The sequence below is a fragment of the Leishmania panamensis genome (genome assembly GCF_000755165.1).
Source record: "Leishmania panamensis strain MHOM/PA/94/PSC-1 chromosome 19 sequence".
In the NCBI taxonomy this organism is placed as follows: domain Eukaryota; phylum Euglenozoa; class Kinetoplastea; order Trypanosomatida; family Trypanosomatidae; genus Leishmania; species Leishmania panamensis.
Window position 1 is genome coordinate 607,213 of NC_025864.1, and position 12,629 is coordinate 619,841.

The 12,629-nt window shown below is 57.9% G+C and overlaps 5 protein-coding genes across 5 annotated transcripts; all 5 read left to right on the top strand.

Moving 5' to 3' along the window:
- Window positions 1-186: 186 nt before the first annotated feature.
- Window positions 187-1,362, top strand: LPMP_191430 (hypothetical protein; the record flags this gene model as incomplete). Its single annotated transcript, XM_010699835.1, has 1 exon — window positions 187-1,362. One exon carries the CDS (start codon window positions 187-189, stop codon window positions 1,360-1,362), a length of 1,176 nt encoding a protein of 391 aa, XP_010698137.1.
- Window positions 1,363-2,792: 1,430 nt separating this feature from the next.
- LPMP_191440 (inosine-5'-monophosphate dehydrogenase) lies at window positions 2,793-4,337 on the top strand (the record flags this gene model as incomplete). Its single annotated transcript, XM_010699836.1, has 1 exon — window positions 2,793-4,337. One exon carries the CDS (start codon window positions 2,793-2,795, stop codon window positions 4,335-4,337), a length of 1,545 nt encoding a protein of 514 aa, XP_010698138.1.
- A 1,898-nt stretch (window positions 4,338-6,235) lies between these two features.
- LPMP_191450 (engulfment and cell motility (ELMO)-like protein, putative) lies at window positions 6,236-7,189 on the top strand (the record flags this gene model as incomplete). The annotated part of the gene is made up of 1 exon (XM_010699837.1): window positions 6,236-7,189. One exon carries the CDS (start codon window positions 6,236-6,238, stop codon window positions 7,187-7,189), a length of 954 nt encoding a protein of 317 aa, XP_010698139.1.
- Window positions 7,190-8,094: 905 nt separating this feature from the next.
- On the top strand, window positions 8,095-9,288 carry LPMP_191460 (hypothetical protein; the record flags this gene model as incomplete). The annotated part of the gene is made up of 1 exon (XM_010699838.1): window positions 8,095-9,288. The coding sequence occupies one exon, from the start codon at window positions 8,095-8,097 to the stop codon at window positions 9,286-9,288; it is 1,194 nt and encodes a 397-aa protein (XP_010698140.1).
- A 977-nt stretch (window positions 9,289-10,265) lies between these two features.
- On the top strand, window positions 10,266-12,062 carry LPMP_191470 (ATP-dependent zinc metallopeptidase, putative; the record flags this gene model as incomplete). Its single annotated transcript, XM_010699839.1, has 1 exon — window positions 10,266-12,062. One exon carries the CDS (start codon window positions 10,266-10,268, stop codon window positions 12,060-12,062), a length of 1,797 nt encoding a protein of 598 aa, XP_010698141.1.
- Between the last annotated feature and the right edge of the window lie 567 nt (window positions 12,063-12,629).

Genomic DNA, 12,629 nt, shown 5'->3' on the forward strand with positions numbered 1-12,629 from the left:
CTGTATCGCGTCCAGCGCTGCTGGATAACGTCAGCTGTTGTCCAAAGCGCGGTTCATTCACAACTCGGCTCAGGCTACAGGAGTTGCACTTACGAGTCTTTTGCATTGTCGCTGCAGCTGCCACACGAGCGGGAGAGGAGGGGGGGGGTCAAGCCACTCTCTTTGAGTGCCCGCGGCACGTCATCAATGTCCACCTCCGGGTCCTCCAGTTCTGGAGGCGACGTGAGGCGGTTTAGCCGCCAGCAGATCATTCAGCACGTCAAGAAAAGTTTGCTCTACACAGCGTTTGACGTCAAGTGGGTACCACAGACGGCGTCCTTCGCGGTGGTCGGCCAGTACCCAAACAACCACGGCGCTCTCTCTCTTTATCAACTGCACCACGGTGATGTGCAGCCGACGGCCGAGGTGCGGCTTCCTCACCCGCTCAAATGCTGCACGTTTGGGCACAACGTTTCCTTCAGCAGCAGCGGCAGCGCTGCTGGTGCGGCGGCGAGTCAGATGGCGTGTGGCGACTTTGCCGGCAGCTTGCAGATTCTCGACCTGAGCCGCCTCAGCTCAACCCCCGCAAGCGCCTCCAATGCGCTGAGCGATGTGACAGCTGCGTCTGTGTTTCACATTCCTCACGCACACGAGAGCATCATTAACGCCATCGACGGTGCACGTTACTCGGGACCGCCGGAAGTGGCGACAGGGAGTCGAGACGGCTCTGTCAAGGTGTGGGACACTCGCCAGTCTAACAAGCCTGTGGTGTCGCTCAACCCTGCCGATCCTGCTCGCGCCCGCGACTGCTGGACAGTGCGACTGGGGAACAGCTTTGACCCGGACGAGCGCGTCGTCGCAGCGGGCTACGACAACGGTGACATCAAAATATTTGACCTTCGCACGCAGAAGATGCTGCACGAGATACACGTGAGCAACGGCGTGTGCGATTTGGAGTTTGACCGGCCCGACATTCCCATGAATAAGCTCATCGTATCGTCCCTAGAAGGTCGGGTGCGTTGCTACGACATGCGCACCTTGCATCCCAAGCTGGGCTACGCGTATGTAGAGGAGCGTGTATCCGAGGGGACAGTCTGGTGCTCTCGCGCGCTGCCCCAGAATCGCGAGATCCTCTTGAGTGGCGGCGGCGGCGAGCTGACACTGTGCCTCTACAAGTACCCGCCAGAGCGCACTCTGAAGGACGGGGATGGACTGCAGCGCGGGGTAGCGGGTGCAGTGGAGGAGCTGAACAAGGCGAAGGTCGGGGATCAGCCGATCAACGCGATGGACTGGAATCGTTCGAAGGAGGGGCTCGCCGTGTGCGCCTCTTTCGACCAGAGTATTCGGGTTATACTGGTCACTAAGCTCGGTTTGCTGTCGTAGCGACAAGACGAGGAAGTGGGGAAGAAGTGTGGAAGTACACTGTACTGCCAGATACGCATGCGCCTGCATATGCGCGCTATGCAGTCCTCTCCTGACTTGTTTCTTACCGATAACGCCCTACAAATTGGGTACGTGTGTGTGTGTGTGGCCACATCGTTGTTCCCTCTTCTCCTCACTCCTCTTGTTTTAGTCCCCCCTTTTCTTCCTCTCTCACATCTTTGTGTGTCACTGGACTCACCTGCGTCTGCGTCTGCGTCTCTCTCTCTCTCTGTGTATGGGACTGAAGAATGCGCGGCTGCTGGCCGAGGGAAAGGTGAAGATGTCGGGGCACACTGAGAATCAGAGACGTAGACATCCGTGATGGCACGCCGTGTCTGCTCGCCGTAATGTGCACGTGGGCTCATTTGAGGGGGTTGCTCAATAGAAGACGGCTGTCGGGTCGGTGGTGGCATTTATGGCGCGCGTGTGGGAGATGACTGCAGCGGGCTGCGCATGGCTCTCCCAGTCCTCTGCCGTTCTTTTCTCCCCCCTTTTTGTTTTGTTAAGTCTGCGCACGACCTCACCCCCCCCCCCCCACCTGTGCGTGTCGCGTACTACACAACAGGCAGGAGCCGTCGGCTGTACCGAACAATGTACGCTGCTCACTTCTACTAAGCTTACGGAGAAGCAGCAGCGGTGGCGGAAGGGCATCCAAGCGAATACTCATGCGCACACAAAACATGCAGAGTCAGTGAAAAGCACGACATCGCTGGAGCTCATGCAGAGGTGAAGAGGAGCGGACAGTCAAGTCCAGACAGCGGCAAGTCTTGCACCACATGCGGACCTACACAAATCTGACCTTTTTCAGAGAGGGAGCGATGGTGTGGCGTCTTGCGCTCTCTCTCTCGGTGTGCGAACGTGGATCGTATTTTCTCGTTCTTGTTCTTTTCGCACTCTACCATGTCGCGTCACAATGCCCCTGCATGTTGTGGTACTGTGCGTCGGCGGAGAAAGGGACTAAGCGACATCGCCTCTGGGTGATTGTCATCTGCGAACGCATGCAGGCACTTTCGGCGGAGACAGTGGTGCTCAACTACTCTCACGTTTTGACGCTCTTTTTTTTCTCTCTGCCGTACGCTTTCACACCTATGCTTACACGCCGCTGCCCCTCCACTCACGCTGACGCACACACGCGTTCACATGCGCAGCTCGCTTTGCCTGTCTTCTCTCCCTGTTCAGCTGCTTCTTCGCGTAGCGTGGCGCCGATATCCTGCGCGGCTCTTTGTTTTAATTTTCTCGCTTCTCCTTTCTGTGTTTTTGTTCGAAGTCCTCCATATCCCACTCTTTTTTTCTCTGGGCCTTCCCCGTTGCGGTTTGAGCCTCTCCCCAAAGGCGTATTCATCTTTCCTGCAGCCGTCTTGTGTGTGCGTCTGGGGGGGGACATCGATGCAATGGCGGCAAACAACGCGAACTACCGCATCAAGGCGATCAAGGATGGGTGCACTGCCGAGGAGCTGTTTCAGGGCGATGGGCTGACATACAATGACTTTATTATTCTGCCGGGCTTCATTGACTTTGGCGCTGCCGATGTGAACATCTCTGGCCAGTTCACGAAGCAAATCCGTCTCCACATCCCGATCGTGTCGTCACCGATGGACACCATCACGGAGAACGAGATGGCCAAGACAATGGCGCTCATGGGCGGCGTCGGTGTACTGCACAACAACTGCACGGTGGAGCGGCAGGTGGAGATGGTGAAGTCGGTGAAGGCGTACCGTAACGGGTTCATCTCCAAGCCCAAGTCGGTGACGCCAAACACTCCCATCAGCGAGATCATCCGCATCAAAGAGGGTAAGGGCATCAGTGGCATCCTTGTGACGGAGAACGGCGACCCACACGGCAAGCTGCTGGGCATTGTGTGCACTAAAGATATCGACTACGTGAAAAAAAAGGAAACCCCGGTATCGGCGGTCATGACGCGACGTGATAAGATGACGGTGGAGCGTGCGCCGATCCAGCTGGAAGAGGCAATGGACGTGCTGAACCGCAGTCGACACGGCTACCTGCCCATTGTGAACGAGAGCGACGAGATTATCTACCTCTGCTCCCGTCGCGATGCTGTCCGCGCGCGTGACTACCCCCACAGCACGCTGGACAAGAGTGGACGTCTCATTTGCGCTGCCGCGACCTCAACGCGCCCGGAGGACAAGCGGCGCGTAGCAGCGCTGGCAGAGGTCGGCGTTGATGTGCTGGTTCTGGACAGCTCTCAGGGCAACACGATTTACCAGATCGCCTTCATCAAGTGGATTAAGTCGACGTATCCGCACCTCGAGGTAGTGGCGGGGAACGTGGTGACGCAAGATCAGGCCAAGAATCTCATTGATGCCGGCGCGGACGGTATTCGCATTGGCATGGGCAGCGGCAGCATCTGCATCACGCAGGAGGTGCTCGCTTGCGGTCGCCCTCAAGGCACGGCGGTGTTCAAGGTGGCTCAGTACTGCGCGTCCCGCGGCGTTCCGTGTACCGCTGATGGTGGCCTACGCCAAGTCGGCGACATCTGCAAGGCGCTCGCCATCGGCGCCAACTGCGCGATGCTCGGCGGCATGCTGAGTGGCACGACGGAGACGCCCGGCGAGTACTTCTTCAAGGGTGGCGTGCGCCTGAAGGTGTACCGCGGCATGGGTAGCCTGGAGGCGATGAGTCAGGGCAAGGAATCCGGCAAGCGCTATCTCTCTGAGAACGAGGTGGTGCAGGTGGCGCAGGGCGTGTCTGGCAACGTGGTGGATAAGGGCTCTGCCGCGAAGCTCATTGCCTACATCGCGAAGGGACTTCAACAATCCGCACAGGACATTGGCGAGATCAGCTTCGACGCGATTCGAGAGAAGCTGTACGCCGGTCAGGTGCTTTTCAGCCGCCGCTCCGTCACAGCCCAGGGCGAGGGTGGCGTGCACTCGCTCCACAGCTACGAGAAGAAACTGTTTGCAGCCAAGATGTAGGGCGTGTAGGCAGCTCTCCTCCCTCGGTTTCCCCTTCCTTCCCTCTCGCACCGTCCTCGGGGGACTTCTCTTACTGCTGCTGCTGCTGCTGGCACTTGAAAACACACATGCCTTGATCAATGACGGGAGGCCCCTCGTTGTATCTAACTTACTCAGTGTCGTGCACCACACCCTGGCCGCAGAAAAGCGTCCCTGCAGTCCTCCAGCTCCAAGAGGTTCAGTCCATTCGCTCTTCCGAGCGCGATTTCTCATTGCGTCCATCCTCCGCTTTCTCCTCTTCGTTCGCTTTTCGCTCTCATTCTGCTGTGTTCTGTGAGCCTGTCGTGCGAGAGGTGTCAGCAACGTACCCTCTAAGATGGGGTCAGAAGGGCTGCTGATGTGCATGTGTGCGGAAGTCGGAGGGGTGGTGGTGGTGATCAAAGGTGGAGAGAGGACGGTGAGCAGATGTTTATGTCTGTTGACTTCGACTGGGTGCTGTTCGAGCTGCCCGGTGCGTTTGATGTGCATCTGCATCGAAAGAAAGAGAGCGACACCCTCTAAGAGAGGTCAAATCAGCAGCACCAACGCCGTCGACAGAGTTGGCAAGCGCCGGGGAGTGAGTACCCCCCTCCCTTCCTCCCTCTTGTTTCCCCGCCTCTCCTTGTGTGTGATCTGTCTCACTTTTTCTTCTCCAGGAACCCCTCTATCGACTGGTCTGCATCGCTCTTGCACGAAGGGCGTTTCCTCAACAGAAAATCGAAACGTAATCTTAATCGATCTAAAGGCCTCAAGGCAAACACTTCACGCCCCCTCGTCATTTTCACATCACACCATACCCCCCCTCCCCGGTATCGCTTCGGTGAGGCGCCCCATCGACATACCACCACCACCACCAGCCAGTGTAGGCGTGTGTTTGCAAACGCGTGCGCCTCTCTTTTTTCTTTAGTGTTATTGTTCGCATGTTTTGCCCTCTTTGGGGTGTCCGGTGCTCTTCTTCCCCTTCGCCCCTTTTCTCGGTTGTCTTGTGTTCTGGTTTCTCGTTCGCCTCGTTTTGCATGCGTGCGCACGCATGCAAAACGAGGCGAACCCCCCTACACATGCTGAGCATCGCCTTCGGGCTCATTTGTGTCTCTTCGTGCTTGTCGGTGTGGCCTTCCTACGAAGAGTGAAGGAGCGTCTCTACGTAGCCGCTAAGACCGAGATAAATCACCACGCCACACTTTAGGCACAGTATCAGTTTAAGCTGCGGCCATGTATCGGTGCGTGCGCGTGTGCATGTGAGTGTACGTGCTTTGGCTTTGGCGACACCCAAATCCCTTCCGTTCTTTCATCTTGATCAACGTCTTTCATCTCCATCTCCATTGGACACCCGCGCATATGCGCGCATGCGTGTTTACCGCCGTTGCACAAGTTGGGGGGGGGTGCCTCGAGGCGTTCATTTATGCTTTGCGCAGAGGCATCGATCTGGCGCACGCAGTTCAGCCAGCTGACTCTCTCTGCTCTCACTTGCGGAAGAGAGTAGTGCAGATCTCACCCGAGTCTGCATCGAGCGTGTGGGCGTATGCGTCTCACATTGAGGCGTGTGTCGTTCCTATCTCCCTCTCTCTCTCCTGCTCAACCCTCAGATGAACCTCTTCCGTGAAGCTCCTTCCACTACGTCTGTCTGTATCGAGCCTGTGTGGTATCGTCTTGCGGTCCGACCGTTGCGCGTGCGTATTGCACTGAGTGTAGCACCTCCACCACCTCGACGCACAGACCGAGGGCGCGATAGGGGCAGCATTCAACACGAAGACCCCAAACAAACGCACTAGAGACTGCTCAGTTGCTCATCCGCACAGCCACAGTGTTGCCTGTGTGCCTCCTTCAGCCTCCCGTCGCCCCTCTCCCTTTTTTTTTTTTTTTGGTATTTTAGTTCCCCAATGCGTCAACGCAAAGGCGCGCCAGCCTCTGCGGTCTCATCCACCGCCACAAAGGATGCTGCACACCCTGACAGCTCAGCCAGCACACAGCCAGCGCACCACGCAAGCTTAACGAACGCCGAGGACCTCAACCACAGATCCACCGCCACTACCCCCACGACCCCCAATGTCGGCTTGCACCAACTGCGCGCGAATCGGCTGGAGGAGATGGAATGCTCCTTCCTCTGCGCGCCGAGGTTCGTGTTGCTTCAGGTAATGGACCGAGTGCCGTACGAGCTCAGCCGCTACTTTGTGCCCTCCCTCTTACCCCAGCACGAGGCAATGCTGACTTGCATTCGTGAGCAGTACGGACGCCCGTACTCCGCAGAGGAAGGGCTCGATGCCGAGCTGCTGGGCCGCTTGTGGAACGGGCATAACCGAGTAATGTTTGCGCCGGAAAACTTGGCCTTCTCGGTGACGGCTCACTCAGTGAGTGATCGGTGGAAGGAGATGGGGTTTCAAGGCACTGACCCGTCTACAGACTTCCGTGGAGCCGGCGTTCTGGGTCTCTTACAGCTCGTGTACCTCGTGGAAAATTATCCTCAGCTGTGGAGCACAATCGTGGCCCCCGACTTCCTGGCTGCTGCCGCAGGGCTGAACGTGACGATGTACCTCTCGACACTGCTTGGCATCAACCCATCGCTGAATCAGTTTAGCGCTTCGATCCTCTCCAAATATTCCTCGAGCACGGCACGTCTGCGGCTGTGCTGCTTCATTTTTGATCCGAGCGCCGACGTTGCCATTCAGCGACTGGGTGAGGTCTACTGCTTTGCCATGCGTCTTCTGCACTACCGATGGATGCGCTCGACGCGCAACATCATGGAGTTCAACCAGCACCTCAGGAATATGTACACGGAGCTGGACCGGCTGTTGTTTGTGAGTAAGACGCTGGACGAACTTTGCTCTCTTCTGTGAGGGGGCCGCACTTTCCGGGTTTTTTTTTTTCGCTGCGACGTCGTCGACATAAAAATGACAGTCGGTGGCCGCAACGTCGCTGGTTGCGCTTCGTCTGTGGGTATTACTAAGCGACTTGTGCAGTACGGTACTCTGTTCTTTTCCTTCCCTCAGTCACAGAGCTGCGCACACCACCTGCACCTTCTTCTCGTGCATGCGGAGTCTTTGTTGAATGTCGCCATGCTTCTGCCATGTCTCCCCATCTCTCCCTCCGTGGCCCCTCTTCGCATACGCCTCCGCTCTCTTCGTGAGGTGTGAGCTGTGGATGCCTCTTGGGCCCTTTTCTCTTCTTTGCTTAGCGCTCTGCCGCACCGCTGATTTACTGTTCGCTGCTCGTCTGTCTGGTGGCGGCGGCGGCCTCGGCGCTGGACAGGGTACTGCGAGAGGACCCATTTTGGCTGCTTGTTGCAGGCTCTGTCGATGTGTGTCTGTGCTGGACGTCGGACCCTTCATGTCTGTACATTGGTGTACACACGCAGTGTATTTACCAGCGCTCTGCACACCGGTGGGTCTTTCACCTCTACCGAGGCGTTGTCACACCTAGACCCGTGATGCGTAGTCCCCAAGGGAGAAGCTCTCCGTCTCCATGCTGTTCTCATTCAACGATGTCTATGCGATACCAAGTTGACATATTGGCCACTTTATCGACTCCCTTTTCATCTTTTCATGTAACTGACTCCACCCACTGTGACGAGTGTGCATACACCGAGACGCACTCGTATCCGCCTGCCAACACCCCACCCACACAGACATCTCAACGCGTCTATTTTCAGAGTATTAGACACTGTCCGTCACACGGTGAGTTGCTTTCACTGTTGCCGTCGTCTAGACCCTTCTTCCGAGTGTCACATGAAGAGGGAAGGGCAATGGTGAAGCGCACAAGTCACATTGATGCCCAGGCCTGCCAGACGAAAAGGCGGCGAGCCCATTCTATGCCCTTAATTGGAGATTGCATGTACCAGCTGGCGGAGGAGCTGAGGAGCTGCGATGGCGTAGTGGTTATAGATCCACAGGCGTGCGTCGCGCTCCGTGAGGAGGCTGCGGCATGCACTGCACTAGAGGCTCTCTCGTTGCTCCTCTTGGATAATTCCAGTGAGCAACGCACAGATGGCATGCGGGCACATCGCCTAACGTGGTGGGGCATTGGCGTTCTGCGCAGCCAGCAGAGCGACGTGGCCTACAACTGTGGAGAAGAGGGCGTAAGCGTTCTGTGGAACGTTGTCCCTCTTGTCCTCACTGTGGTGCCATGGCAGGTGGAGCTTCCATTGCGGCTACGGGATCTTGTGCTTTGCCAGGGACACTTTGCATCCATCGGGGAGTGTGATTACGGAGACAGCGATGTGGGCCCCGTCCCGGACACCTTCGTGACGCGCGAGGCGGTGGCCTTGCTCTGTGGGCTGCCACGCTGCCGTATACAAGCCATCTCCGGCCGCTTCCCTCTCTTTCGTCGGGTCGCACCTTCCTCTTTTTCGGCAGCGCCTCGAGGGGTCTTGGCAACGGATGCGTCCTGGTCGCTGGTGTCCCTACGAGAGGTCTCCGCTGCTCAATGCGCAGCGGCTGCGCAGCGGCACGCACGTCGACTGACGCCTTTTTTGGTGGGTGGCTTGTCGTCTCTAATGGAATCCTTTGCTTCACGGAATGACAAGTCTGCGCCGGCGGAGTGCTGGATCGCTGTGTGTTACCCAGATGGACTGCCGCGTGCAGAGGCAGCGCGTGACGAGGCTGACAGTGTCTGTTGTAATACCACCAACACCTCAGGAGCCGTCCCCATGCACGTCGCCAGTGTACACCAGTCTGATGATTTCTGTGAGGCAGCACCGTTTTCCCTTCTGCCGTCCCATCTGCTGTGCCAGTCGCTGCACGTCGCGGTTGGATGGCAGAAGATTTCGCCCTCCTCACGCCCATTGGCAGCGGAGGCGCTTCAACGCCTGTGCAGCCTTGTTGATCGCGTTGCACTCCGAACAGATCAAGGCGTCCCACTTACATCCCGGACAACCCGGTGTGCCGCTCAGGAGACGCGCACTGTCACCATGACGATTCAAAAAGCGTCCAGCATGTGAGCTGCGACACTATGGCAGCCTCTCTATCGCATTCTTCTAAATTTCTGCACACGTTGTCGTCTCTTGCATACTCCCTCAGACTCCCCTCCTTTGACGCCTCTTCTTCACCCTCGATGGTGTATGCGCGCGCGCTCTGCTGCACGTCGCTTGCAATCCGTCATCTTTCTAGCCTACTGCTACATGCCGTTGTTTCCTCCCCCAAAAGTGAATGCAAACCAGGTGCAAAAGAGAGCGCCATCCTCTCTGCAGCAGCACGCGCCGGGATGGCGTATTCCTCTCTTCCTCTCTTCACCTTGACTGGCGTCTGTTCGTGTGCCAGAGGCATCGAAAGGTGCAAGTGGAAGTGTGGGACAGCGGTTGAAGAAAGGTCACGCGGGTCACATGTGCTCCCCCCCTTGTGGGTACTTCCTCCGTACCGCTCCTTATGTGCGTATCCCACTCGGCGCTTGCTTTCAGCTCCTCACTTCCGTCGCCTTGTTTCGCGGTGGGGGCGCACCAGAGCCCCTTCACCTCCAGCACGACGCACTTCTTCATTGCCTATGCACTGTATTACCCGTGCCTTCTCTTGCGTCTCTCTCTCTCTGTTTCTCACCCATCTCGTTGCGTGATTGCTGCTCCGGGTGACACCTCTTTTTCTCCAGTGTGGTGACACGAAGGTACACGTACTCGACTTCACAAGTACTACTCCATTACGGCGACAGCTGCAACATCGAGGCGGGTTGCAGCCGCAGAGTCGTCAGGTTTCTCATTGTCCTCTACTTTGCTCTCTCCAGCACCTCTTTTCTTGTTTGTTGCATCAACGAGGCCCTTCTCTTTTGGCGTAGCTGTGCACGCATGCGTACTGTTGTCGCCGCACGTACCGACTGCTGGGCTTCGTGCGCGCGCTCTCTCTCTTACGGAGTGTCAAGCGGCTGCGCGGTTTGACGGTGATAGGACTGACTCAGGCTCATCTGCGTAGTTTTCCATCTCTCTTGAGAATGGATCCTCTGCAACGGGAGGCGCTCAACAATGGCGAGGAGGGGGCGGCGGAGGCAAAGAGGCCCTCCTACTTCCGAGGCTTCTTTGACGCAGAGAAGCGCCGCAAGGTGGTCAACCATGACCCGACCGTAGGTCAGGCCATTGGCAGTGCTGCTGTAATGGCACTCCCGGTGGCGCTCATAATTGCATTAGTGATGCGTCGACGCGCGGGCCTTGCCACTCAGGCGGCGTCAGGCGCCACGCCGAAGGATGGGGGCTTCTTCAGCGAGATGCAGAAGGTGATGCGGCAGACCATGAACCCAATGGGTGAGAAGGACTTCAAAGTGTCAGTGAAGGACACTAAGTTTAGCGACGTCATCGGCGTGCCAGAGGCACTGGCGGAGGTCCAGCAGTACGTCAACTTCCTAAAGACCCCGCACGTCTTCACCCGGCTTGGCGGGCGCCTGCCGAAGGGTTGTATTCTCACAGGGGTGCCTGGCACCGGCAAGACGCTGCTCGCGAAAGCGGTGGCTGGTGAGGCGAACGTTCCCTTCTACAGCTGCAGCGGCGCTGACTTCATCGAGGTGTACGCCGGCTCTGGACCAAGGCGGGTACGTGAACTCTTCGAGGCGGCCAAGAAAGACGCCCCGTCGGTCATCTTCATTGACGAGATCGACGCCGTCGGTTCGCGCAGCAGCGGGAGCGGTGCGATGGGTCTCAGCAGCGAGGAGAATCGTACTATCAATCAGCTTCTGTCCGAGTTGGATGGACTGCAGTTGAATGAGGCGGTCGTTGTGTTCGCGGCTACGAACTTTGTGGACAGCATAGACAAGGCGCTGCTGCGCGAGGGCCGTTTTGACCGCAAGGTCGAGCTCCCGATGCCGGACAAGCAGGCTCGCCAGGACCTCTTCAACCACTACCTTAGCCGTGTCACCTGTGAAGATGCCATGACGCTCTCGAAGAAGCTGGCGGAGTTAACTCCTGGCGTGTCTCCAGCTACCATCGCAGCCATCGTCAACGAGGGTGCTCTCAGCGCCGCCATCAAAGACAGAGCCGCCGTCACCGCCATAGACCTCCTCCCCGCGATTGACGATGTACTCATCGGCAAGAAGCACCGCAACCGCATGAGCGATGATGCTGCGAGAAGGGTCGCACTGCATGAAAGCGGGCACGCACTTGTGGCGTGGCTGCTGCCTGAGCAGACAGACGTCGTCAAGATCTCCATCACGCCGCGCGGCCCCGCCGGAGGCTTCACCCAGCAGGTTGGTCGCGAGGTGTTGGACATGCCGACTGAGTTTTCGCTCTTCACGGACATTTGCGTCATGTTGGGTGGGCGGCTGGCGGAGATGACGCAGCACGAGTCCCTCACCACTGGTGCACAGGACGACTACCAGCGGGCGACCCAGACGGCCATTCGTGAGTTCCTCGCGTTTGGCATGTCTCGCCAGGTCGGCCTCCTCTCGTACGAGCCGCAGCGACTCAGTGAGGGCCGTATGCACCAAAAACACTCCGAGGCGGCGCATAAGACGGCGGAGGAGGAGGCGGCCCGGCTGGTCGCTGCGGCGTCTGATCACGTGAAGGCGCTCTTGCAGTCACACGATGCAGTACTGCGAAAACTGGCGGATTCGCTCTTCGAGAAGAAGGAGTTGCTGCGTGAGGACATCGAGGCAATTGTGGGACCGCGCCCCGGAACGAGCTCCGCAGTTTCGAAGCAGACGCGTGCGGCGCTTCGCCGCTTCGTCGACGCGTCTGAAGCCGCAGCGCTGCAACGCCATACCACGAGAGAGGCGATGTCTGCCATCGTTTCTGCTGCGTAGGGTAGGGCGAGGGATAGGCGATGTCAACACACACGCGCAGAGGTGCGCCTTCTGGTTGCTTTTCTTTAATCGCCCTTTCGTTTCTCCCCCCCCCCCGTATCTGCTGATCTCCCTCCCCGGTGCTGAGCGACTATTGCTAGTGTGTATGGATGCACGAAATGTGGACTAGTAGCGACAGGCTCTCTGCAGTGCGGCCAACTCACGCATAGACGGAGATGTAATTGTCCCTGCACTTTGCGGGAGGAGGCGGGGGATAATTAGCGTGCATCAGCATCCGCTGCATGCCTAGGACGGACTTGTGAGCATCCCCGCTGCGTTGTGCGCGTGCGGGTGTGTGTTCTGTCCTGCACAGGGCGGCGTAGCCGAAAGCTGTCACTGTTGCTCATCTGTGCGGGTGATTGCTCAGGCTCTTTAAGTGCCATTGTTGTGCAGTGTCATCTGGGCGCCTGCGTCTCACCATGTGGAGAGGCGCATATTGGGTTGTAGTCAGCTCCCTGCTTCCCGCACCCTCCCTGTCTTCTCAATAATCTCTCGCGCGCGTCAGCGTCGTGAAACAGCGAAACAGAG